A 26,709-nucleotide genomic window follows, 5' to 3' on the forward strand; every position below is an offset into this window, starting at 1 on the left:
TCAAAGAGAGCACCTGGGTTCAAGTTTAGCACTGCCGTTAGCAAGCTGTGCTCCATGGCGCACGTGCGTTTACCTCTCTCACTCGGTGTTCTCACATGGGAAATAAGATCTGGGCTAAGTCTCCAAGGCCACTTCCAAGTCCACCAAAACTGTGACCTTTGAAATGTCACTGAGGGACAAGTACTAGTTGTCACTAGATCCCTTTGGGTCCCTCTGGATCATTCTGTAATTGTAACCATTCTAAACTCAGAAAACCTGATCTTGAGTCCTAGAGGAGTCCACCCTCCTATTCCTCTTAACTCTGTGTCCACTCAAAATCTTCCTTTCCCACCCATCATAATAGCAACCCTGGATGTAGAGAGGCTCTACCTCTGATTTCATGTTCCTGACTCTCTTTTGGGTCTGATTCCTCAGGTTCCTTCTTGAAGAACTTCAGTAAGAACCCTGGTAAGTTCTCAACCATTAGTTTCCCTGGATGATAACTGGAAGAGATGAGTTCACAGCAGAGTAGTGAAGCCTAAGCTTGTACTTTGCAGGCAGTCTGGGGTGAAGGTCTCAGCTTGACCATTTATCTGCTACCAATTATTTTATCACTGTCTTGGTTTTCTCAGTTGTAAAATACACATAAAACCAGGATGTGCAGCATATACTTCCTAAACAGATTTAATGAATTACACATATAAAGTACTTGGCCCAGTTCCTGGTACATTGTAAATACTCAGTGTTAGATACTATCCTTACAATTGACACACCTGGGCTTGACACAGAAGGAGGCATTCTGGGGGAAGGGAGTTTGTAATGTGAACTGTAACTCAAATAGTCTCTTGATGGAGAGAAGTCACACAACCTCCTCAGGCCATAGGTGATCTTCAGGGCTCCTCAAAGAGGCATTTGTCCTCAAACCCTCACAGCCTTGTTGGAGGGAAGGCCTATTTTTTCATCTGCAAATTAAATAAGAGAGAACACTGAATCTGGTTCACTCACCAAGTCTGAGGCAGGTACTGGGACAGGACTAAACTCTGAAACACTGGATCCCTGTAATAGTAACACTCAGCCCAGACCTGTTGCTTGCAGATATGTTGGTGCTTTGTAATATGAAGGCCCCGGATTCTGGCTATCTGTTTTCAACTTGACCCTCAAATGTTCCACATTAGGAACAAAGAAAAGCAGTACAATAGGAGAAATGCCTCTATTAGTCCATGAATTCTTAAAATGTTAGTCGCTCAGTTGTGTCCGACTTTTTGCAATCCTGTGGCCTGCAGCCACCAGGTTCTTCTGTCCATGGAATTCTTCAGGTTAGAATACTGGAGTGGGTAGCTATTTCCTTCTCCAGGGGATCTTCCCAAACCAGAGACTGAACCCTGGTTTCCCCTTGTAGCTCAGCTGGTAAAGAATCCACCTGAAATGCAGGAGATTCCGGTTGTATTCTGGGGTTGGGAAAATCCCCTGGAGAAGGGATAAGCTACCCATTCCAGTATTCCTGGGCTTCCCTGGTGGCTCAGATGGTAAAGGATCTGGTTGCAATGTGGGAGACTTGGGTTCAATCCCTGGGTTGGGAAAATCCCTTGGACAAGGGCATGGCAACCCACTCAGGTATTCTTGCCTGGAGAATTCCAAGGACACAGGAGCCTGGCAGGCTACAGTTCATGGGGTCACAAAGAGTCAGACACAACTAAGCCCAGCACAGTTCCCACATTGCAGGCAGATTCTTTACCATCTGAGTCACTAGGTGAACCCTGAATTCTTAAAAGTAGAAATTCTTAAATTTCTCACACAGAGCTTGGCAGGTAGAGAGTTTAACAAATGTTTGACTCTGAATCAATCAGTCAAGCAACAAATGTGTGTGGAGTACCTCCTACATGTCTAACATTAAGGTGGTTAAAGTATGTACCGGAAGAAACCAACACAGTGTATAACTAGAGAGAATCAATCTAGTTGAAAAACTAAGACCCGCACTTGAAAAGACTAGCCATACAAGGCAGTCAGTGCTAAATGCTGGAGACACTAAGGAAGACCCTGGGTGGAAAAGCTACCTTCAGTGCCCACACAGAGATTGGGGAGAATCTCTTTATCCTAATGTGGACTGAAAAGAATTCCCACTGAGCTCTGGGTGAGACCTGAGCCAGGTGTCTCCTGTACCACATGGCATCCCTAAGAAAGAGAGAAGCAAGGATCCAAACATCCATCTCAAGAGGACAGGAGTCATTTAACCTCTTGGGGTTTCATTTCTTCATTTGAAAAAGAGAACATTAGAATAAGTCATCTCTAAAAATTCATCCACATTTTCATGTACTGTGGTTCTGTGCTTGTTTATGACTCAGATGCTTCCTCAAAGAAAACAATATACACATACATCACAGTTTCAAGAAACACCCAGCCAGCAGAGTCCAGGATCTATGATGAGATCCCCCAATCTAAGGTAAGGTGGTGCTACTCACAGGTCTCCACCACCACCCCCAGGACAGGGAGTCATGGGTAGCAGCCACAGCCAAGAGGCTGGGGGTGCGGGATCCAACCAAGAAATACCATGTCAGGGAAATGATCCTTTGAGTCTTTCTATGAGGACAAGAAAGTGGCCAAGTGTCACCCCCTGGTAGCCTCCCAGAGTTGAGACCTCATGCTTCTAATTGGGCCTGGCTCCAGGTTAGATGTCATGACTAAGAGTAAAGCGCCTTCTATAGAGGACCCATACCAGGGGAGCCTCTGATATGAGGTGAGAGCTGTTATGTGGCCACTGACTGGTAAACAAGTTGCTAAGGGGATTTCAAGGGCACAAAACTGAGAGAGGTCCACTTGAACTTGACTTCTTGGTCTGGCTGCAGCAGCAGCTTATTCTCCACAAGCTGATTCACTCTGTCCCACAGCCTGCCCTCCCACCTTCCTTTTATCTGCCTGCCCTTCCCTGACCTTCACCTGGAACCAGGCTTCCTCATGGTATCACTTTCCTCTGTGCCTCTACCAGCCTGCTCTCCTGAAGTCTCCAAGGAGAGAAAGGGACATTGAGGTCTGCCTGGTCAATCCAGCCCTGTACTTGGACCAATAGTTCAGCTGGGTTCATAGAGCCCAAGGAAAGCTAAAATTCTGACTAAGCAAGATTCAGTCTGAACCACCAGACTGTTCTTCTTGGCTTCTGAGGTTCTTGTCCAATTGCTACCTGTACCCACCCCAACTTGACCCTGATCCTCTCCACAGCTGGATGGAACCAAAGGTGAAGCTGAGAGAGTAGACCACTTAGTGAAAGTGGGGTCAGGGAGGGCTGACGGGCAGAGGCAGAAGTAAGAGATTTGCTTGGGCTCCCTCACTGAGGGCAAGATGGGTGTTTTACAGGTGCTCCCCAACAAGGAGGAGCCAGTGAACACAATTTACTCCATAATGCAGTACTCTGATAAGGTAAAGTCTTTCTGATTTTTATCACTGTTGTCCTGTCTGTTCCAACTTTTCTTTGGCATCTTATCTAACCAAACAGGAGTAAACTGGTTCCCTTGGGACTCTGTGCTTCTCAGGATTAATTTCTGAGAGCCTTGGTCTCCTTCCACACATGCACACAGCTCTGCTTCCCAGGTCCAAGGCCATTTACCAGCTGGCTTCCTTGATTGCTGTTCCCAGCCTTTCTGTGAAGGAGCACCTAGATCTCTGAACTGCAGTGTGGAAACTCCAGTCTCTAATAACATCCAGGGCCATTGCTAGTTCACAGTGTATAAATTGGAAAGCACGTTTGCCATGCCCCAGGCAGACACAGGGCCACACCAGATGCACAGATAGACAAGTGGAACACAGGTTGAATTCCAGTTCCCACTGGTTCCCTCAGCAGACTTTCACAGTGTGCCACCCGTACAAGCATTTGTAGTGCTCTAGTGACACTCGGAGAAGGCAATGGCACCCCACTCCAGTACTCTTGCTTGGAAAATCCCATGGACGGAGGAGTCTGGTGGGCTGCAGTCCATGGGGTCACTAAGAGTCGGACACAACTGAGCGGCTTCACTTTCACTTTTCACTTTCATGCATTGGAGAAGGAAATGGCAACCCACTCCAGTATTCTTGCCTGGAGAATCCCAGCAACGGGGGCGCCTGATGGGCTGCCGTCTATGGGGTCGCACAGAATCGGACACGACTGAAGTGACTTAGCCGTAGCAGTGATACTCATGTTCCCTGTGCCCCAGTATCCTTCTTTCAAACATGCAAAGAGGGAAGGTAGGTCCTGAGCTTTGACAGGACTTTCAGTTTGGGGAAACTGGTTTGGTGTTGTTACTATCTGAAGTCCTTGTTTCCACCACGATCAGGACAGCTCTGGTGTCTCTGGGTGAATCAAATATTTTTGAAGTGTTTCAGTCTAATAGCTGAGCTAATAAGCAGGAAGCTAACCATGAAAGATAAATTTGAACCCAGATGTCTGGGAGCAAAGGGATGATAATGATAACAAGTGAAGAGTGAGAAGAAATATTGGGATGTTAAAACAGAATGCAAATGAATTCATGAATAAGAATTAAAAGCTGATTCTATGAGTCATCTGTAAGCTGGACAAGTAGGAAGGTCATAAGGGAACTCAATGCACAGGTCAGTTTGAATGTCAAGATAAACCAAGTGCCCTGGAGAATAAGACAGAAAGACTTTGACTTCCCCAAGGACCAAAAATGGAAGGAGAGAGAAGAAAAGGAAGAAAATGAGTGAGGAAAGAGGAGGAGGAGGAAAGGGGAAGGAGAAGCAAGTGAGAAGCAGGGCACTGGCATGTCTACACCAGGATTAGAAGGAGAGTGGGAGGAAACAGAGGAAAATACACTGGAAAGTAGTAGATTTGAGGATTAATCAGGGACTCCCGGATTGAGACATCTCATAGTAAACCCTCTAGACAAGTTGGTTGGCAACTACTAGTTTGGTTAGTGTGTAATTTAAAACCTAGGACTCCATGATCCAATGTAAGAGTTGTCTGCAGTATTGTAAGTTACTATAGCATATGACACCAGTGAAAGTGACTCACCACTACATATAAGCCAAGGTGAAGTTATTGGGGTAAAGAAGAAATGAAGGCTTAACTAGGAACAAGGAAGGCGGGTCACATGAGCCTGAATGTCACTTCAAGCCTATAATCAAAATCAATGCAGATATCCACATTCCCACCTGCTGTTTTTTCTGAATTAAGAGGGCTTCCAAATGGAGTGACTAGAACAGAGGTGAGGGACTCAGCAAAGGCAAGATCCTGCTACCTCAGATTACCCCAGAACCAGGGAAATCTAAGGTGTCTCTCTAAAGGCTCCCTGTGGGACTGGAATTCCCGAGCAGTGCCTTTAAGTCAGCATTTCCCCCTTTTCCCTTTTGTACAGATGGAGAAAACCAGCACTCAGAACAGCAAACCTCTTGGGACTTCAAGCTATGAAATTGTGATCTAGGCTCCCAGACGGAATTCTCCCCATGGAAACTGAGCTGCAACCACACATACTGGCAGATGATCCAGACCTAGGCTTGCTCTGCCCAGATCTTACCCAGAGATTACAGATCACCAGATCACAACATGTAAGCAAAGAAGGAGACATTCTGTTGCTGGGCATAACTTATACTGAAATAGACAAATGGATCATGCCCTTTCTAAGATGGCTCACTTCCTAACAAATAGCAAGACAGATCCCTTGGCACAGTGCTTCTCATCCTTCTTCACACTGCAGCACATGGAGAAAATAATTTTTATGATACAATGGAATAAACAATCAAGATTGCTCATGGCTGGAGGCTGTATATGACTGGAGGGGATGACTCTTCCCAGCAATCCCATATGTGGAGGATCAATATTTACACACCTAAAACCTGCCATGACACCACTTAAGAGCCTCTGTTCACACTCAATATATGGGAGAAGCCCTGGTGCATGGCCAGTCCCCCTGCACCTTGGGCAGATAAGCCTCTCACTCAAGTGCATGACTTGATGTATAGAGTGTGGACTGCATTTCAGGCTCTGTTAGTCCCTTTGCCTGGGAACGTTTGTTCAGGGTATATCTGGCTGGACCAGCCAACCCTATATCACTGTGTGTCATGGAAAGATGTCAGAGCTGTGGGTCTCAGCTGTGCAGACACACTCCTCCAATGGAGTGTTGGAACATGTTCTTTCTGTAAGGACTAGAATTCTGGGGCATTTTTCTTTAGACACCACTTCAGAAACCTCATAATATTTTTTTCTGGCTAAGTTTTCCTTCTGTATCCCTCTGTAATGGTTCATTTTGTGTGTCAACTTGACTGGGACATGAGTTGCCCAGATATTGGTTAAACATTATTCAGGATGTGAGTGTGAAGAAAGATAAGCATTTGAATTGATAGACCTTGTAAAGCAGATTAATCCTCCCCTCCATGTGAGTGGGCATCACCAAATCAATTGAAAACCTGAATAGAGAAAAAGGCAGAATAAGGGAGAATCTATTCTCTCTCACTGCCTGATTGTCTTTGAGCTGAGACATTAGTCTTCTGCCTTGCATTTGGACTGGAACTTCCACCATCAGCTTTCCTGGTTTTCAGGCCTTTCAACTCAGACCTCTTCAGCTTGTTTACAGATCTCAGAATTTCTCAATCTCTATAACCACGAGTCAATTCCTTTATAGCTATTTCCTATAGTTCTGTTTCTCTACAAAACCAAGCTAAGATACACTCCAAACTGCCTCATCATGAAAAAGAAGGCATCTCCAATAAAGCCATTCTCCAAAAGGAACTCAGTTCAGCTCAGTCGCTCAGTCATGTCTGGCTCTTTGCGACCCCATGGACCACAGCATACCAGGCCTCCCTGTCCATCACCAACTTCCAGAGTTGACTCAAACTCATCTCCATTGAGTCGGTGATGCCATCCAACCATCTCATCCTCTGTCATCCCCTTCTCCTCCTGCCCTCAATCTTTCCCAGCATCAGGGTCTTTTCCAATGAGTCAGCTCTTCACATCAGGTGGCCAAAGTATTGGAGCTTCAGCTTCAATATCAGTCCTTCCAATGAACACTCAGGACTGATCTCCTTTAGGATGGACTGGCTGGATCTCCTTGCAGTCCAAGGAACTCTCAAGAGTCTTCTCCAACACCACAGTTCAAAAGCATCAATTCTTTGGCACTCAGCTTTCTTTATAGTCCAACTCTCACATCCATACATGACCACTGGAAAAACCACAGCCTTGACTAGATGGACCTTTGCTGGCAAAGTAATGTCTCTGCTTTTTAATATGCTATGTAGGTTGGTCATAACTTTCCTTCCAAGGAGTAAGTGTCTTTTAATTTCATGGCTGCAATCACAATCTGCAGTGATTTTGGAGCCCAAAAAAATAAAGTCAGCCACTGTTTCCACTGTTTCCCCATCTATTTGCCATGAAGTAATGGGGCCAGATGCCATGATCTTAGTTTTCTGAATGTTGAGCTTTAAGCCAACTTTTTCACTCTCCTCTTTCACTTTCATCAAGAGGCTCTTTAGTTCTTCTTCTAACTACTCAGCTATATTTCTGGAATTTTAGGGAAACCCAAACATCAAAACAAAAGACATTGAAGGAAGCAGTCATTCTCCAGAGGGAACTTGGGAGATAATGATATACATCATGAAACTGTGTCCACTCCAGTTACTAAGGCTTAGCCCAGAGAGTGGTGGAGTTCAAGCTATGGTTAGTGACCCTCCCTCTTCCCCTAAGTGGAACTTTCAGGTAGGCATTTGAAACATTGTTTCCCTCATGTATTAACAAGCATAACCAGCTAAATCCTAAATCACCACGAACAATCCCAGTCTCAATAGCAGAAATGAACTGCTTTTAGGCAGAATGAAGGTGTTAGTCCCCATTAATGGGTCCATAGACTCATCTTGCCCTGACTATCATTATCACTGTGTTGGGGGTTTCAAGATCTCCAAAGTGTAAGACAAACATGATGTCTGACTTGGTCTAACTACAGCACAAACACTACAGTTAGATCCTGAACTACATGCTACAGGGAGTGGTGTGACCAAATACACTCAGAAGAGACCTCATAGAGGAAATGAAGCTGAAGTTGGACCTCAAGGTGTGGATGGGATTTGTCAGAGAATGAAGAAGACAGAAGGCATCCAAGTGAGGAAGGCATAGAGAAAGAAAACAACAGGATCTGTGTCATGTATTTTGGGTGATACACCATGCATAATCAGAGTCCCTTGCCTATGTGTGGCATAGTGCTCAGCTGGAATGTATGGCCCCATCCCTTTTTCATTTATACATCCTTCAATACCCAGCTCAAATATCACGTTATCTATGAAGCTTTCCCTAGTCAAATTAACTATGGTTCTTTTTGCACTCCTTTCCCCACCCCTATGGTCTTTCTGTCACTAAAACTCATTTCATTCTACCTTACAGTATAGATAATTGTTTGTTTCCTTATGTACTGTTCATTACTTAAAGACAAGGCCCATGACTTCATGATCATAAAGAGGTGATCATGAGACGTATTATTTTATTCATCTCTTCATCTATTATCAGCCAACATGGTACCTTGTACCTTGCTTTATGAGCTATAAATGCTGTTGAATAGAATTGAAAGTGATCAGCCAGCTTGAAAAAAAGGTATATATTGGAAGTACTGATGGCTAGAAGCCAATAAGCATAGTGGAATCAAATTATAGCAGGCACTAAATATCAGCATGAAAACATCAGAGGCTATTCCCAGTACAGGGGCATTTGGAGGGAAAAGATTTTCAGAGTTAGACAGATCTTCTAAGACATCAAGTAAAGCAATGAACCAGGTGTAAGGCACTCACCTTAGGGAGGGGTATGGAAGAAGAAATAAGAGACGTAGTCCTAAAGGATGGAGAAGTTCCAAAGTCACACTGAATTAAGATGTTTTTCCTAAAATAAAAGTACTTCTTTATGTGAGTTGAGAGATCACTCCTGAACATATTCATTCTGTAACTGCTGCCCCTGCCTCTCCCTGGAGTGCTTACTCAGTCATGTTCTTAGTATTCTAATGCCCCAGTAGAAAGTAGGGGTTGGGGGAGAAAGGAAAGAAGGACAGAAGGGGAAAGGAAGGAAGAAAGAAAGAAAGATGAAGGGAGGAAGGAAGGAAGAATTGAAAGAACTAGAGGTAAGAGTTCCTTAGGTCTTCCCAGAGAACAAACCTGGGTTGCAGCCAGTGCACAGAAATTCTTCAAGTGACTTTTGGGACTCAGGAACACCGTGTTTGATTCTTTTCCTATGAATCCTCTGATTTATGAAGGCATAAGCTACTCACCCCATTCCCAATCAGTTCTCAGATTATCCTTCTGTAATATGAATGTGATCTTATTTTCCCCTTCACATCTTTCCATATAAGCTATATTATGACCAACAGGTCTATAAAATCAAAGTATAGAATCTTTACTTTTTAATTGGTAGAAAATTGCTTTACAATGTTGTTTTGGTTTCCGCCATGCAGCAACACGAATCAGTCATGATTATATATATATATCCCTTCCTTTTTAAGCCTCCCTCCCCTCTACCCATCCCACTCCTCCAGGTCATCATAGAGCTACAACTGCGATCCCTGTGTTATACAGCAACTTCCCACTAATTATCTCTTTTACATATGATGGTGCATATATGTCAATGCTACTTTCCCAATCCGTCCCACCCTCACCTTCCCCCACTATGCCCTCAAGTCTGTTCTCTGCTAGGTTCATCAGTACGACTTTTCTAGACTCCATATATATGTGTTAATATAAGGTATTTGTATCAGATACTTGTATCGGACCAAGATGTGCCAGTTTTTTTTAGTGTGCTTTGAAATTGAAATCTCAGGGGCAGAAGCCTCTAGTGGAAAGCAGTGGTAAGACAAGACATTCCCTCTCAAGTCACCAGGGCTTTTTACCTGGGAAAGAAAGTGAAAAATGCTGCAGATTTTTCTGCATGCCTCTCAGAAAAAGAGAGTGAACCTGATTTAAAATGAGATTTTTTGAAAAGCTATAGAACATTATTAACTGCATAGCCAACAAGAGAAGAGTTTTATTGGGCCACTTTTGGAAAGTGGACATAGGAAGGAGCCTGGCTGGTCCAGGTTATGTCAACAGAGAGCCCTTCTCATGTTCCTCCTGGAAAACAGAAATGACCAGACTATATTTTCTTCAAGATACATTTCTTTCCTTCTATTTGGCTTTTTCCTGAATTTCCCTTGATTTGTAAAAATTTTCTCTCATGTAACTTCTGACTGTAAAATAAAGCTTAAGGACATAATAGGAAGAAGTATAATGAGTGGTCACAAATGTGGGCTCTGATGCTAGAGTACCTGGGTTTGAATCCTGGTTTCTTGTTTTAACCTCTTTGTGCCTCAGTTTGCCCGTCTGTAAAATTGGGATAATACTGGTTCTTACTGTGTAGGATTGATGTGAGGATTAAATGAAGTATTCCATGCCCACACATAGTAAAGCCCTGGATCATTATATTATCTGTTATTATAGGCCTGAAACCACTATAAGATGCTAAAACCAAAGTTATAAAGGTCCATACAACAGAAATGTATCTGATACTGTGCTAAATTAACTCTGTATATCAAACTTTTAATCCTCCTAGATCAATATCTGCTCCTATTATTTCATTTACCACACCACATCCTAATTACCTGATAGCATACCTGTCTCCTCAACTAGTGAGAGAATAGGGGCTATGCCTGAATATAAAGAGCTACTTGAGGGCAGGGAGCTTATAATATTTAATTGATAGCTTACTTTGTATATCAACTGATACACTGGATGCTGTGAAGTGGAAATTAATTCTTCTAGTTTACATTAAAGCTAAGGGAATAAAAATCTTAGCAAGGATTTGAACTTAGGACTTCTTGTCACCAAGAGCCATGCTGGACTCTACCATGAGAGTGAGTAGAATCCATACTTGGACTCTACCATGCTGTCTGCTCTGGATTCCCAACACCTGACACTTTGCCTCAGGTATAGCCCACACCTGGCACTTTGACACATAATAGGTGGTCCACAAATATTTGTTGAATGAATATGTACATATAATGATATTTTAGAGATACTAAAACTGCAGCTCCAGGTAAATGTGTTCACATATTAATTCTGTTGTTCTCCGGAAAACCACTCAATTTCATTTGGTAAACACCCACTAAAGAAGCTTGGATAAAAACCCTGCCTGCATTTTGGGCAGAACTGGTTTCCTAGAAAACAAGGAATTCAGGTGTTAAGCATTCCTGATGAGTTGTTACAAAATGAGAGAGATACAGTGTGAATTTGCACTATTTATGCCACAAGAAAAACAGAAACAAAAGAGGTCAGAATTAGGGAGTTGTACTACACTATTTCATGGTTAAGAAACAGCTACATACCTTGAGATTTTAATGATCTGCAGTCCAAGTGTGAGGAGCCCTCGATGGTTGTTCAAATCAGATTAAAGTGTAAATATATTTTAACAAAGACCATTAGTAAAAGTCTTGAAGTTCTGATTTGAGGAAGCAGAGTAATGACTAGTACATTCTCTAGAGACTTGTAGACTTTGAGAAATTTATTTAGAAGAATGTATAAACAGAACCACTCTCTCTTTGAATGATAATTATAATCATCACTCTTGCTGGCTGATTGTTTTTGAACAATCAGTTTTGAATAGCCTTGCACAAGTTTCTGGGTTTGGATGAGTCAGCTCTGGGAACTGAAAGTGGTCATATCTTTGCAACTGAGAAATTTTTCTTATGAGATCTTATTGTAGACAAATAATTGCACAAATTATCTGTCAAGGAATTTTTTCAAATGCACATAATCACAATGATTAATTTATAACCTATATTTCCAACTATTTATGGATCATTTCTGCATGGATGTCAGAAACCACCTTAAATTCAGTGTGCCCCAAATTGAAGTCACAGATCTTTCCTCAGTCTCCCCAACTTGTTTTCAGGCTGTTTTCCCCGTGCTAGTTAATGACCTACCAAAATCATAATAGCTGACAATTATTAAGTGCTTACTATGTACTATTCCCACTCCGATGTTTTATATATATTCACTCATTTAAAGCCCATAAGAAATATTAAAACTTATCTACCCCAAAGAAAATGCAATCATCCTCCATTTTGCAAATTAAGAAACTGAGTCACAGAAAGGCTAAGTAATACAGACAAGCAAATATTAAAACTTAGAAATCAATTCCTAGCCTTCCAACTCCAAGGGCTGTGTCCTGAATTGCTGTTCTTCACTGCTCCACCCATCAGCAGCTACCAAAATCAGAGAACTTTTTTTATCCTTGTCTTCTTTCTTTCCTCTTGTCACCTCAACTTCCCTACTATATCTAATCAGCTGTTAGGTTCTGCCAGTTCCAGCTCCTTCCTACGGCTCCTCTCAACCATGTCCCCTCAATATGTCTAATTCTCAAACACACTCTGTCTCTCCATCCCAGTCTCCTAGTTCATTCCTTTAACATTCATTATCTGGGCTGCTATCACATAAAGAGCAATCTTTCTATTGTAAAACAAGGAACTTACCACTTCATTTTCCTATGGGACCACACTCCTTAACAATCTGACCCATCGAGAGTTTCCAGACCCCTCTCCTGCCTCTTCTCTAGCTCCAGCCACACAGAAATTTCATGGATCCACAAACATATCAAATCCTTTCCCACTCCTATGCCTTTGCCCATGCTGTGTCCTCCACTTGAAATGCCTTTCTCTCCCTTCTATCTCTGGCTCTTTCATATTTCAAGGATCAGACCAAGAATCCTCTCTTTGTGTAGCCTTCTAAAACCTCCCATGCATGCATGCTAAGTCGCTTCAGTCATGTGCAACTCTTTGCAACCCCATGGACTGTTGCCTGCCAGACTTCTCTGTCCATGGGATTTTCCAGGCAAGAATATTGGAGTGGGTTGCCATTTCCTTCTCCACTAAAACCTCCCACCCAAAGCTAAATATATAGGTTCCTGTTTACACTCCTATAACATTTAGTACATAAGTGCATAAAGGTAACATTTATCATATTCTATAATAATTATATAGCTGTGGCATTTTCTCAACTATGTCCCCAGCTGGCCAATAAGTTGTTTTGGCTCAGAAGACTTTCTTCTCTTCTTTGTGTCTGCAGTACCTAATTAACCTTGGATCCTTAAAAAAAAAGAATTAGATTAGTTAACTAATTAATACAAACGTGAAGATTTTGCTCACTAGTGCTGTCCTCATTAGTATAGTGGTGAGTATCCCCTCTTGTTACGCAGGAGACCTGCGTTCAATTCCCCAGTGGGGAGGCAACACACCCTTTGGAGCTTCCCTGGTGACTCAGATGGTAAAGAATCCACCTTCAATGCGGGAGACCTGGGTTCGATCCCTGGGTTGGGAAGATCCCCTGGAGGAGGGCATGGAAACCCACTCCAGTATTCTTGCCTGGAGAATCCTCATGGCAGAGGAGCCTGGTGGGCTATAGTCCATGGAGTCACAAAGAGTCAGACACAACTGAGTGACTAAGCACAGTGCACATGCTCACTAGCAGTAAATGCTACCTAAACATATTTCAGAAACTAGATGCCATGATTGTAACAGGGTATCTTTTCTCCATGTCATCTTTTATTTCTTGCATTTGTAAATTTCCATTAATAAAATTATTTACACATTGTAAGTGCCTGAGAAATGAGACCACAGGCTTCATTTCAACAAGTAAACAGAAAAAGTATGTGATGATGGTTCTATTCTTTTATTATCTTTGTTTTGCACAAGAAAAGAAGAGATAAGGTAAGTAACTAAAGCAGCAAATTCTCTATTAACAATATGACAAAGACTCTATGCAGCTGAGAACTCAGACCCTGAGTAGATATAAAGGCACCTTGGGCTGAGGTGAATTCAGAAAGAGAATGGCAAAAATGAAGTCTGATGCAAGAGACATGACCAGGATCCTGAGACAGGATGGAAAATCTAGAGACAGGGTACCAGAAACAAGAAACTGGATTGCAGCGGGGCCATATGGTTAGAGATAGAGCAGGGAGTTCTGCCTTGATCATCCTAGAAACAGAGAAATTGGGCACTCAGTCATATGTTTTGGGTCCATCTCCCTCCAGAACAAGAGTACATCTTATTCATCTTTCCACTAACAGCACTCATCACACAAGCTGTTGCCTAGGAGAACTTAATAAATATTTGTTGAACTGAACTCAGATTGGGACCCATATACCAAGAGTAGAAAAGAAGTCCTGGAAACCACTTTCTATTTCTAGGGAACTGGAGAGTAGGATTGTCTGGATCACCCACAGTGTTACCTTTTTCTATGAGGAGCTATGTGTGGTTCCCTCAGAACTATGGGTGAAGGGCCTCAGGATGTTTTGTAAAACTTTGAAGGAGAAGTGCCTTGCTGAAAGGTGATATGTGAAATAGCAAATGGAAGCTTCTAGATATGAAACCACTTCCTTTAGTCTAACTTATCAAAGAAGCTTCACATCCTCTGCTCTGAGCAACTCTTTGCAAACATGCTTGGGCTCCCACAGATAAATCTCTTTATTCTTTTCTTGTTGGGCTGAAATTACACCACTACCCAGAAGAATTTCAGAGTCACTGTGTAGCAACTCTATAAACAGATACAGATAATCTTGAGAAGGCTTTAAAATTTTCCATGGTGTTTTTCTAGTGCCCTCTGAGGTTCTGGCAGATTTCATTTAATTTAATCTAAACATTAGCCTTAAGCCTCTCCCTCTGTCTGAAATGCTTTGCAACCCACTCCTTACCCTCACTGCCTCTAATACACAACTTCACTTTGTTAATGCCCACTCATTCCTCAGGGCTCAGCTCAAATGTCCCTTCCTTGGGGAAGTCTTCCTGTTCCTCAGACCATGTCTGATGCCTGTTTTTACTCTGATTGTTCTAGATCTCTTTCTACCACAGCAGTTTTCAAATTTTGTCTTTAAATATCTCTCCTCATGATTACTTGATTAATTTCTCCCTTTCCCCGCTGGACTGTGAGCTCCATCAGGAGGCAGATCACGTCTGATTTTGCTCATCATTTGTATCCACAATGTCTGATCCTGCACAAGTTACAGAGGAAGTCCTCAATGTATAATATCTTGATTAACTAGTGAAGATGCCACAGTTTGTACAGCTTTTAACTGCCTTACCTTACCTAGAATGTGACAATACTTTGGCACATGTCTCAGTGACAAAGCTGTTTATTCCTAAGTCATATTCCCTTAATAAGTTTCCAACCTTTGGATGGATACACAGTAGAAAAATACTGACTACTTCCTCTGCAGAAAGCATGGTTAAGGATTAGAAAACACAGAAAAGAGTTAACCTTAACAATATAGCCTTAAGGCTGCTATCTTTTGAAAGGTGTACTTACAAGGTTGATTCTTAGCTAGTGTCTAGGAACTTGGTTTTAGGGAGATTCTACCATTTCCTAAGAGCAATTCACTGCACTTAAACTGTTTATACAAACAATTTGCTTTGTGCTGAACACCTGCTCTCCTTTTGGGACTCTGAAATTTTGTACATGCTAGGAAGACAATGTCTATGTGACTACTGATAAAAACCCTAGAATCCTAGGTTCAGGCAAACTTCCCTAGCAGAAAACATTGTGATGACACATGTACTGTCATCACCTGTCACTTGAGGAATTAAGGGCATCCTATGTGACTCCACTGGGAGAAGACTTTTGAAAGCTTGTATTTTGGTTTCTCCTGGATATCATTCTATGTACCATCGCCTTTCACTGATTTTACTTTGTATCTATTCACTGTAATTATTCATAGCCATGAGTATAACCATATGCTGAATCCTACACATCCTCATAGTGAACCATTGAAAGTGGAAGTGGTCATGAAAATCCCTAACTTACCTCCTTGAATGTTTTTATAATCCATCCAACTTTTCTTCTTTCATCCACTAGTAGCTACAGTAGTCAAGCCATTATCATCTCTTACCTGGACAGCATCACTTACCTCCTGCAGTCACACTTGCCCTGGTCCAATCCATTCTCTACACCAGGGGTCCCCAAACTCCAGGATCTAATGCCTGCTGATTTGAGGTGGAGATGATGTAATAATAATAGAAACAAAGTACACAATAAATGTAATAAGCTTGAATTATCCTGAAGCCATCCCACCCCCACCCCGACCCCCACCAACCTTACCAGTCTATGGAAAAACTGTCTTCCACAAAACCCATCCTGGGTGTCAAAAGGACTGGTCACCACTGCTCTACACCATAGCCAGAGTGATCTTTCCAAAACACAAATGTGACAATGCCATCTGGTGGCAGGCAGAACCAATAGATTGCTCTGGTATATACCTTTCCATTCACAGTAGTTCATAAGCTCAAAGTTTATAACTAGAACTTCTTTAATCAGAGAAAAAAATGGAAAAGATATTGTCATCTAACACCCCAAAAGACACCAAGCCTAGAAGGTCTTGTGAACTAGTTCTACTGCCATCAATGAAAGGATAATTTCTATGTGATTTTAACTGTTTTAAAGCAAAGAAAATACTGGAAAACTTCAAAATTCACTGAGCATTATTAGTATAACATTGATTCCAAACTACAAGAGGATGATTCCCTGAAAAGAAAAATATGGACCAGAAATCAGCCAACTGCATCCTATGGATAAATCCAGCCTATTAAGTATTTTTATATAGCTTATAGGTTAAGAATAGTTTTTACAGCTTTTAAAAATTGGAAGAACTCAAAAGAAGAACAATATTTGGTAACATACAAAAATTATATGAAATTAAAAATTCAGTGTTAATAAAATTTTACTAGAACATTCCCAATACTCATTCATTTATGTATTGACTGTGGCTGCTTTCATGCTACAAGAGCAAAGTTGAGTAGTTACAATAGAGACCAAATGGCCCCAAGTCTAAAGTACTCACTATCTTGACCTTTACAGAAAAAAATCTGTCATTTGTTAACTCCTTATATAGACCAGTCTTACTTTCAAATGTAAATAATAAAAATCTTAATTCAAATTTTATTAAATTGAACCAAGCAAGGAATTAAAGGGAAAAAAGTAAAATCAAGTAGAAGTTCTCTCCAAAATGGAAAAATGGTTTATCTTTAAGAAATTTTTTTGAAATATAGTTGATTTACAATGTTGTGCCCATCTCTGCTGTACAGCAGTGATTCAGTTATACACATATGTACATTGTGTTTTTATATTCTTTCCCATCATGGTTTATCTCAGGATAATGATTATAGTTCCTTGTGCTATACATTAGGACCTTGTTGTTTATCCATTCTAAATGTAATAATTTGCAGCTATCAACCCCAAACTCCCAGTCCATCCCTCTCCCTCCCCACTTCCCCTTGGCAACCGCAAGTCTGTGCTCTATGTCTATGAGTCTGTTTCTGTTTTTGTAGATGGGTTCATTTGTGCTGCATTTTAGATTCCACATGTAAGTAATACCATATTGTATTTATCTTTTCATGACTTACTTAGTATGATAATCTCTACTTGCATCCATGTTGCTGCAAATGGCATTATTTCATTCTTTCTATGGCTGAGGACTGTTCCACTGTATATATGTACCATGTCTTTATCCATTATCTGTCAATGAACGTGTAGGTTTTTTCCATGTTTTGGCTATTGTGAATAGTGCTTGTATTCACATGTATCTTTTTGAATTATAGTTTTGTCTTGGTATATTTCCAGGAGTGGGATTGCTTAATCATATGGTAACTCTGTTTTTACCTTTCTGAGGAACCTCCATACTCTTTTCCATAGTGGCTGTACCAACTTACATTCCCACCAACAGTGTAGGAGGGTTCCCTTTTCTCCACACCCTCTTCAGCATTTGTTATTTGTAGATTTTTAATGATAGCCATTCTGACTTGTGTGAGGTGGTACCTTATTGTAGTTTTGATTGCATTTCTCTAATAATTAATAATGTTAAGTATAGTTTCATCTGCCTATTGGCCATCTGTGTGTCTTCTTTGGAGAAATGTCTATTAAAGTCTTCTGCCCATTTTTTCAACTGGATTGTTTGCGGTTTTGTTGTTGAATTGTATGAGTTGTTTGTATATTGTAGAGATTAAGCCCTTGTCTGTGGCATCATTTGCAAATATTCTCTGCCATTCCATAGATTGTCTTTTCAGATTTTTTTATGGTTTGCTGTGCAAAACCTTGTAGGTTTGATTAGGTCCTATTTGTTTATTTTTGTTTTTACTTCCATTGCCTTGGGAGATGGACATAAGAGAACATTGGTGTGATTCATGTCAGACAATGTTTTGTCTGTGCTGTCTTCTAGAAGTTTTATGGTGTCATGTCTTATTTTTTAGTCTTTAATCCATTTTGAGTTTATTTTTGTGCTTGGTGTGAGGGTGTGTTCTAACTTCATTGACTTACATGCAGCTGCCCAACTTTTCCAGCACCACTTGCTGAAGAATCTGCCTTTTTCCATTTTATATTCTTGCCTCCTTTGTCTAAGATTAATTGACCACAAGTGTGTGGGTTTATTTCTGGGCTTTCAATTCAGATCCATTGATCTGTATGCCTGTTTTTGTACCAATACCACCTGTTTTGATTACTATAGCTTTGTAGTATTGTCTGAAGTCTGGGAGAGTTATGTCTCTTACTTGGTTTTTTTTTTTATGGTTCCATTAGTTTGCAAAACTTTTACTTTTGTTTTAAGTTTGAATAATTCATTAACAAAAGAAACCACTTGTTACATACAAATAAACAATTTCAATTTTTTATAGAAGATTATTTGACTTAATCTCAATATTAAGTCTGGCTTTGGTATCAGGATGCTGGTGGCTTCATAGAATGTTTTTGGAACTGTTCCTTTCTCCTGACTTTTTGGAAGAGATTGAGAAGAATATATATAAGTTCTTCTGTGTGTATTAGATAGGATTTGACTCTGAGGCCCTGTGGTCCTGGAACTTTTGTTTGAAGAAAGTTTTTTTTATTACAGATTCTGCTTCACATCTAGTGATCGGTGTGTTCAAATTATATCTTTTTTATTCAGTTTTGAGGAGGTGTATGTTTCTAGACTAGGAGCTGACTGTGGCTCAAATCATGAACTCCTTAGTGCGAAATTCAGAATTAAATTGAAGAAAGTAGGGAAACTACTAGACAATTCAAGTATGACCTAAATTAAAGCCCTTATGATAATACAGTAGAAGTGACAAATAGATTAATACAGTAGAAGTGACAAATAGATTCAAGGGATTAGATTTGATAAACAGAGTGCCTGAAGAACTACGGACAGAGGTTCGTGATAGGTACAGGAGGCAGTGATCAAGACTATCCCCAGGAAAAAGAAATGCAAAAAGGCAAAATGGTTGCTGAGGAGGACTTACAAATAGCTGAGTAAAGAAGAGAAACTAAAGACAAAGGAGAAAAGGAAAGATATACCAATTTGAATGCAGATTTCCAAAGAATAGCAAGGAGAGATATGAAAGCCTTCCTGAGTGATCAATGCAAAGAAATAGAGGAAAACAATAGAATGGGAAAGACCAGAGATCTCTTCAAGAAAATTAGAGATACCAAGGGAACATTTCATGCAAAAATAGACACAATAAAGGACAGAAATGATATGGACCTAACAGATGCAGAAGAAATTAAGAAGCAGTGCCAAGAATACACAGAAGAACTACACACAAAAAGATCTTAATGACCCAGATAACCACGATGGTGTCATCACTCAACTAGAGCCAGACATTCTGGAGTACGAAGTCAAGTGGGCCTTAGGAAGCATCACTATGAAAAAGCTAATGGAGGTGATGGAATTCAAGCTGAGTTATTTCAAATCCTAAAAGATGATGCTGTTGAAGTGCTGCACTCAATATGCCAGCAAATTTGGAAAACTCAGCAGTGGCCACAGGACTGGAAAAGGTCAGTTTTCACTCCAATCCCAAAGAAAGGCAATGCCAAAGAATGTTCAAACTATTGCATAATTGCACTCAACTCACATGCTAGCAAAATGATGCTCAAAATTCTCCAAGGTAGACTCAAACAGTACATGAACTGAGAACTTCCAGATGTTCTAACTGTATTTAGAGAAGACAGAGGAACCAGAGATTAAATTGCCAACATCCACTGGATCATCGAAAAAGCAAGAGAGTTCCAGAAAAATATCTACTTCTGCTTTATTGACTATGCCGAAGCCATTGACTGTGTGGATCACAACAAACTGTGGAAAATTCTTCAAGAGATGGGAATACCAGACACCTGACCTGCCTCCTGAGAAATCTGTATGCAGGTCAAGAAGCAACAGTTAGAACTGGACATGGAACAACAGACTGGTTCCAAACTGGGAAATAAGTACGTCCAGGCAGTATTTTGTCACCCTGTTAATTTAACTTATATGCAGAGTTGCTGCTGCTAAGTCGCTTTAGTCGTGTCCGACTCTGTGCGACCCCATAGACGGCAGCCCACCAGGCTCCTTCGTCCCTGGGATTCTCCAGGCAAGAATATTGGAGTGAGTTGCCATTTCCTTCTCCATATATGCAGAGTACATCACACAAAATGCTGGGCTGGGTGAAGCACAAGCTTGAATCAAGATTGACGGGAGAAATATAAATAACCTCAGATATGTAGATGACACCACCCTTATGGCAGAAAGTGAAGAGGAACTAAAAAGCCACTTGATGAAAGTGAAAGAGGAGGGTGAAAAAGCTGGCTTAAAAGTCAACTTTCAGAGAACTGAGGACATGGCATCTGGTCCCATCGCTTCCCAGTAAATAGATGGGGAAACAATGGAAGTAATGACAGACTTTGTTTTCTTGGGCTCCGAAATCACTGCAGATGGTGACTGCAGCCATGAAATTAAAGCACGCTTGCCCCTTGGAAGAAAAGCTATGACCAATCTAGACAGCATATTAAAAAGCAGAGACATTACTTTGCCAACAAATGTCCACATATTCAAAGCTATGATTTTTCCAATAGTCATGCGTGGATGTGAGAGTTGGACCATAAAGAAAACTGAGCATCGAAGAATTGATGCTTTTGAACTGTGGTGTTGGAGAAGACTCTTGAGAGTCCCTTGGATAGCAAGGAGATCCAACTAGTCCTTCCTAAATGAAATTAGTCCTGAATATTCATTAGAAGGACTGATGCTGAAGCTGAAACTCCAATACTTTGGCCACCTAATGCAAAGAGTTGACTCATTTGAGAAGACCCTAAAGCCGGGAAAGATTGAAGGCAGGAGGAGAAGGGGATGACAGAAGATGAGATGGTTGGATGGCATCACCAACTCAGTGGAGATGAGTGGAGTCACCAACTCTGGGAGTTGGTGATGGACAGGGAGGCCTGGCGTGCTGCTGTCCATGGGGTCGCAAAGTGTGGGACACGACTGAGTGACTCTACTGAGCTGATGTTTCTAGAAAGTTGTCCATTTCTTCTAGGTTTTCAAATATTTTTATATATAATTGTTTATAGTATTCTTTTTTTTCTGTGATTATGAGTCAGATTTGGGTTCTTTCTCTTTTCTTCTTGGTGAACCTGGCCAGGGGATTGGCAGTTTTGTTTACCCTTTCAGAGAACCAGTTCTTGGTTTTGTTGATTTTTTTTCTCTCATTTTTAATCTCTATTTTATTTATTTGCCCCCTGATATTTATTATTTCCTTCCTCCTGCTAAGTTTAAGCTTTGTTTGTTCTTCTTTTTTCCAGTTCTTCTTGGTAGTAGGTTAGGTTTTTTTACTTGATATTTTTCTTGTTTTTTGTTTGTTTTTGTTTTATGAAGACCTATATCACTATGACAGAGAAGGCAATGGCACCCCACTCCAGTACTTTTGCTTGGAGAATCCCATGGGGAGAGGAGCCTGGTAGGCTGCAGTCCATGGCGTCGCTAGGAGTCGGACACGACTGAGCGACTTCACTTTCACTTTCCACTTTCATGCATTGGAGAAGGAAATGGCAACCCACTCCAGTGTTCTTGCCTGGAGAATCCCAGGGACGGGTGAGCCTGGAGAGCTGCCATCTACGGGGTCACACAGAGTCAGACATGACTGAAGCAACTTAGCAGCAGCAGCAGCATATCACTATGAACTTCCCTCTAAGAATTGTTTTTGCTGCATCTCATAGAATTTTGTAGGTTGTGTTTTCATTCTCATTTGTCTCAAAGTATTTTTAATTACCCTTTTGATTTCCTCATTTACCCATTTTTTTTTTAGTAAATATTATTTAGTCTTCATATATTCATTTTTTCTCATTTCTTTTCCTGTGATTGATTTCTAGTTTCATGCTCTTGTGGCCAGAGATGCTTGAAATAACTTCTCTACTCTTAAGTTGTTTGATGTTAGTTTCATGCTCTAAAATGAGGTCAGTCTTAGAGAATGTTTCATGAGAACTTGGAAAAAATGTATATTCTGGCTTTTTTTGGATGTCAGTTCAGTTCAGTCGCTCAGTCGTGTCCGACTCTCTGCGACACCATGAACTGCAGCACGCCAGGCCTCTCTGTCCATCACCAACTCCCGGAGTCTACCCAAACCCATGTTCATCGAGTCGGTGATGCCATCCAACCATCTCATCCTCTGTCGTCCCCTTCTCCTCCCGCCCCCAATCCTACCCAGCATTAGGGTCTTTTCCAATGAGTCAACTCTTCGCATGAGGTGGCCAAAGTATTGGAGCTTCAGCTTCAACATCAGACCTTCCAATGAACACCCAGGATTGATCTCTTTTAGGATGGATTGATTGGATCTCCTTGCAGTCCAAGGGACTCTCAAGAGTCTTCTCCAACACCACAGCTCAAAAGCATCAATTCTTTGGTGCTCAGCTTTCTTCACCGTCCAATTCTCACATCCATACATGACCACTGGAAAAACCATAGCCTTGACTAGATGGACTTTTGTTGGCAAAGTAATGTCTCTGCTTTTAAACATGCTATCTAGGTTGGCCATAACCTTCCTTCCAAGGAGTAAGCGTCTTTTAATTTCATGGCTGCAGTCACCATCAGCAGTGATTTTGGAGCACAAAAAAGTAAAGTCTGACACTGTTTCCACTGTTTCCCCATCTATTTCCCATGGAGTGATGGGACCAGATGCCATGATCTTGGTTTTCTGAACGTTGAGCTTTAAGCCAACTTTTTCACTCTCCTCCTTCACCTTCATCAAGAAGCTCTTTAGTTCTTCTTCACTCTCCGCCATAAGGGTGGTGTCATCCGCATATCTGAGGTTATTGATATTTCTCCCGGCAATCTTGATTCCAGCTTGTGTTTCTTCCAGCCCAGCATTTCTCATGATGTACTCTGCATATAAGTTAAATAAGCAGGGTGACAATATACAGCCTTGATGTACTCCTTTTCCTATTTGGAACCAGTCTGTTGTTCCATGTCCAGTTCTAACTGTTGCTTCCTGACCTGCATACAGGTTTCTCAAGAGACAGGTCAGATGGTCTGGTATTCCCATCTCTTTCAGAATTTTCCACAGTTTATTGTGATCCACACAGTCAAAGCCTTTGGCATAGTCAATAAAGCAGAAATAGATGTTTTTCTGGAACTCTCTTGCTTTTTCGATGATCCAGCGGATATTGGCAATTTGATTTCTGGTTCCTCTGCCTTTTCTAAAACCAGCTTGAACATCTGGAGGTTCACGGTTCACGTATTGCTGAAGCTTGGCTTGGAGAATTTTGAGCATTACTTTACTAGCGTGTGAGATGAGTGCAATTGTGCGGTAGTTTGAGCATTCTTTGGCATTGCCTTTCTTTGGGATTGGAACGAAAACTGACCTTTTCCAGTCCTGTGGCCACTGCTGAGTTGTCCAAATTTGCTGGCATATTGAGTGCAGCACTTTCACAGCATCACCTTTGAGGATTTGAAATAGCTCAACTGGAATTCCATCACCTCCACTAGCTTTGTTCGTAGTGATGCTTTCTAAGGCCCACTTAACTTCACATTCCAGGATGTCTGGCTCTAGGTGAGTGATCACACCATCGTGATTATCTGGGTCGTGAAGATCTTTTTTGTACAGTTCTTCTGTGTATTCTTGCCACCTCTTCTTCATATCTTCTGCTTCTGTTAGGTCCATACCATTTCTGTCCTTTATTTGGATGTAGTGTCCTGAAAATATCAATTAAATCTAAACGTTCTATTGTATCATTTAGGATCTCTGTTGCCTTATTGATTCTCGTCTGAAAGATCTATCTTTTGATGTGAGTGGGGTGTTAAAATCTCCTACTATTATTGTATTCCATCAGTTTTCTCCCTTTATGTCTGTTAGCATTTGTATTTGCTTAGTTGCTAAGTCATGTCCAACTTTTTGTGACGCTATGGACTGTAGCTTGCCAGGCTCCTCTGTCCGTGGGATTCTCTAGGCAAGAATATTGGAGTGGGTAGCCATTCCCTTCTTCAGGGTATCTTCCTGACCTGATCAAACCTACATCTCCCACATTGCTGGCAGATTCTTTACCAGCTGAGCCACAAGGGAAGCCCGCTTCTATGTTAGATGCATATATATATATTGATGAATGTAAAATCTTCTTTTTGTATTGATCATTTTATAATTATTATGTAGTATCCTTTGTTTTTCTTCATAATCTTTTCTTTAACATCTGTTTTGTCTAATATTAGTATTGCAATTCCTCCTTTCTTGTCATTTCTATTCTCATGAAATATCTTTTTCCAGTTCCTCACTTGAAATCCATGTGTGTCCTTTGCCCTAAAGTGGGTATCTTGCAGGCAGGATTTTATAGGCTCTTATTTTTTATCCAATCTGTCACTCTATGTCTTTTGATTGGAGCATTTAGTTGATTGACATTTAAGATAGCAACCCAATCCATTATTCTTGCCTGGAGAATTCCTTGGACAGAGGAGCCTGGTGGACTATAGTCTATGGTGTCACAAGAGTTGGACACAACTAAGTGACTAACACTTTTACTTTCATTGATACATACATATTTATTGTTATTTCAAACCTTGTTTCTCAGTTGATTCTTTGTTTCATCTTTGTTCCTTTATTTTTTTTTTCTGCTTTTCTTTTTGTGGCTTGAAAAATTTCCTTTTATTTTATGCTTGTGCTCTCTTCATTTAGGTTTTTGTGAATTTATTGTATATTTTTGATTTGTGGTTGCCCTGTTTCTCAAATATGTTAACCCCTTCCTATATCTGCTTGATTTAGACTAATATCATATAGTCAAGAGCACATTCTTAAAAAAAGAAAAAGAATCTGCATTTTGTTACTATTCTTCCCCACATTTTTTTATTTTGATGTTCCCTTTTACATCTTCATGTTTATTCTTTTGCCATTCCTTGTGTTTATCATTGCTTTCACAAATAGTTTTTCCTCTTTTTAAGCTGTATACTGGTTAATTTGAGTGATTAACTTTTCAATTTCTTTCTTCCTATTCCTTCTTGATTCCTTTCTATTCAGAGATGACCTTTCAATATTTCTTTTAGAAGTATTATTTTAGTTTTTGTTTGTCTTAGAAATTCTTTATTTCTTCTCCTATTCTAAATGATAATCTTATTAAGTAGAGTATTCTAGGTTGCAGATTTCTCTCTTTCAAGACTTTGAATATATTTTGTTAAAGAAGTATTTTATTGCAGTGTTTTGTTAATATATATTAAAGGGGAGAAAAGAAATAATCATCTTGATAGATTCAAAAAAATGTACTTGAGTAAATTTAATCGTGAGTGACCAAACAATCTTGAAAAAGAACAAAGCTGAAGGACTCACACTTTCTGATTTCAAAACTTACTACAAAACTACGATAATCAAAATAGTGTGGCAGGGGTGTAAGATAGACATAGATACCTCTGGAATAAAACAGAGAGACTAGATATAAACCCTCAAATATATGGACAAATGATTTTTAACAAGGATACCAAGAACATGCAATAGGGGAAGATCAGTCTTTTCAACAAATGGTGCTGGGAAAACAAGATATCCATATGCAAAAGACTGAAGGTGAATCTTACCTTAAACAATATGCAATAATCAACTCAAATGTATCAAAGAGATAAATATCAAAGCTAAGAATATAAAACTCTTAGAAGAAAACAGAGGGGAAAGCCTTCATAATGTTGGATTTGGCAATGGTTTCTTGAATACGACACCAAAAGCATAGGCAACAAAAGAAAAAAAACAGATAAATCAATTTTCACTTGAACTAAACTTTCATACATCAAATGATACTACAGCATGGAAGCATATACACCATTTGTAAAATATATAACTAATTGGAATTTGCTATGTGACTAAGACCGGGGCTCTGTAACAACCTAGAAGGGTGGGAAGGGGTGGGAGTTGGGAGGGAAGTTAAAGAGGGAGGGGACACATGTGTACCTCTGACTGACTTATGTTGATGTGTGGCAGAGGCCAACACAATATTGTGAAGCAATTTTCTTTCAATTAAAAATAAATAAATAAAAAAATACTATTAAGTAACACAACTCCAAAATGGAAGAAAATATTTACATATCATGTATCTGGTAAGTGATTAAGATCTAAAATACATAAAGAACTCTTATAACTCAATAACAACAACAAAACTTAAGGCTTGAATAGACAAAATACTTGAATAGACATTTCTCCAAAGAAAAATTACTAATGGCTAATAAGCACATGGAAAGATGTTCAACATCACTAATCATTAAAGAAAGGCAAATCAAAACCACAATGAGATATTACTTAACATCCATTAAGATGGCTATTATCAAAAAAAAAGAAAGAAAGAGCAAACTTTGGCAAGGATGTGGAGAAACAATCTCTTGCATATTGCTGGTGTGAATGTAGAATGGTGTAGCCACTATGGAAAACAGTTTAGGAAAAAAGCTAAACATAGAATTACTGTATGAAAGGAAACACTCAAACAGATACATATGCTCCAATGTTCACAGTAACATTATTCACAATACAG

General features: G+C 40.3%; 1 protein-coding gene and 1 long non-coding RNA gene across 7 annotated transcripts in view; one reads left to right on the forward strand and one right to left on the reverse strand.

The window, feature by feature from the left end:
* The window catches only part of CD84 (CD84 molecule), a 41,547-nt gene extending 35,833 nt beyond the window's left edge, over positions 1 to 5,714 (forward strand). For 2 of the 6 annotated variants that reach the window (XM_081487950.1, XM_081487954.1), the window contains 3 exons: positions 2,322 to 2,419; positions 3,328 to 3,390; positions 5,319 to 5,714. In XM_081487950.1, coding sequence (XP_081344076.1) covers positions 2,322 to 2,419; positions 3,328 to 3,390; positions 5,319 to 5,384 — 227 coding nt within the window. In that variant the 3' untranslated portion in view covers positions 5,385 to 5,714. Of the gene's footprint in view, positions 1 to 414; positions 448 to 2,321; positions 2,420 to 3,327; positions 3,391 to 5,318 lie in introns of all 6 variants that reach the window. The other 4 variants (XM_081487949.1, XM_081487951.1, XM_081487952.1 and 1 more) reach the window with 4 other exon arrangements.
* LOC145505542 (uncharacterized) overlaps positions 1 to 26,709 on the reverse strand; it is a 62,437-nt gene that overhangs the window by 24,165 nt on the left and 11,563 nt on the right. The window contains exon 2 of the long non-coding RNA XR_014053098.1: positions 15,857 to 15,932. This is a non-coding gene — a long non-coding RNA (uncharacterized LOC145505542). The remainder of the gene's footprint in view (positions 1 to 15,856; positions 15,933 to 26,709) is intronic.

Source organism: Giraffa tippelskirchi, chromosome 5 (assembly GCF_054371585.1).
Source record: "Giraffa tippelskirchi isolate mGirTip1 chromosome 5, T2T-mGirTip1v1.2.pri, whole genome shotgun sequence".
NCBI lineage: Eukaryota > Metazoa > Chordata > Mammalia > Artiodactyla > Giraffidae > Giraffa > Giraffa tippelskirchi.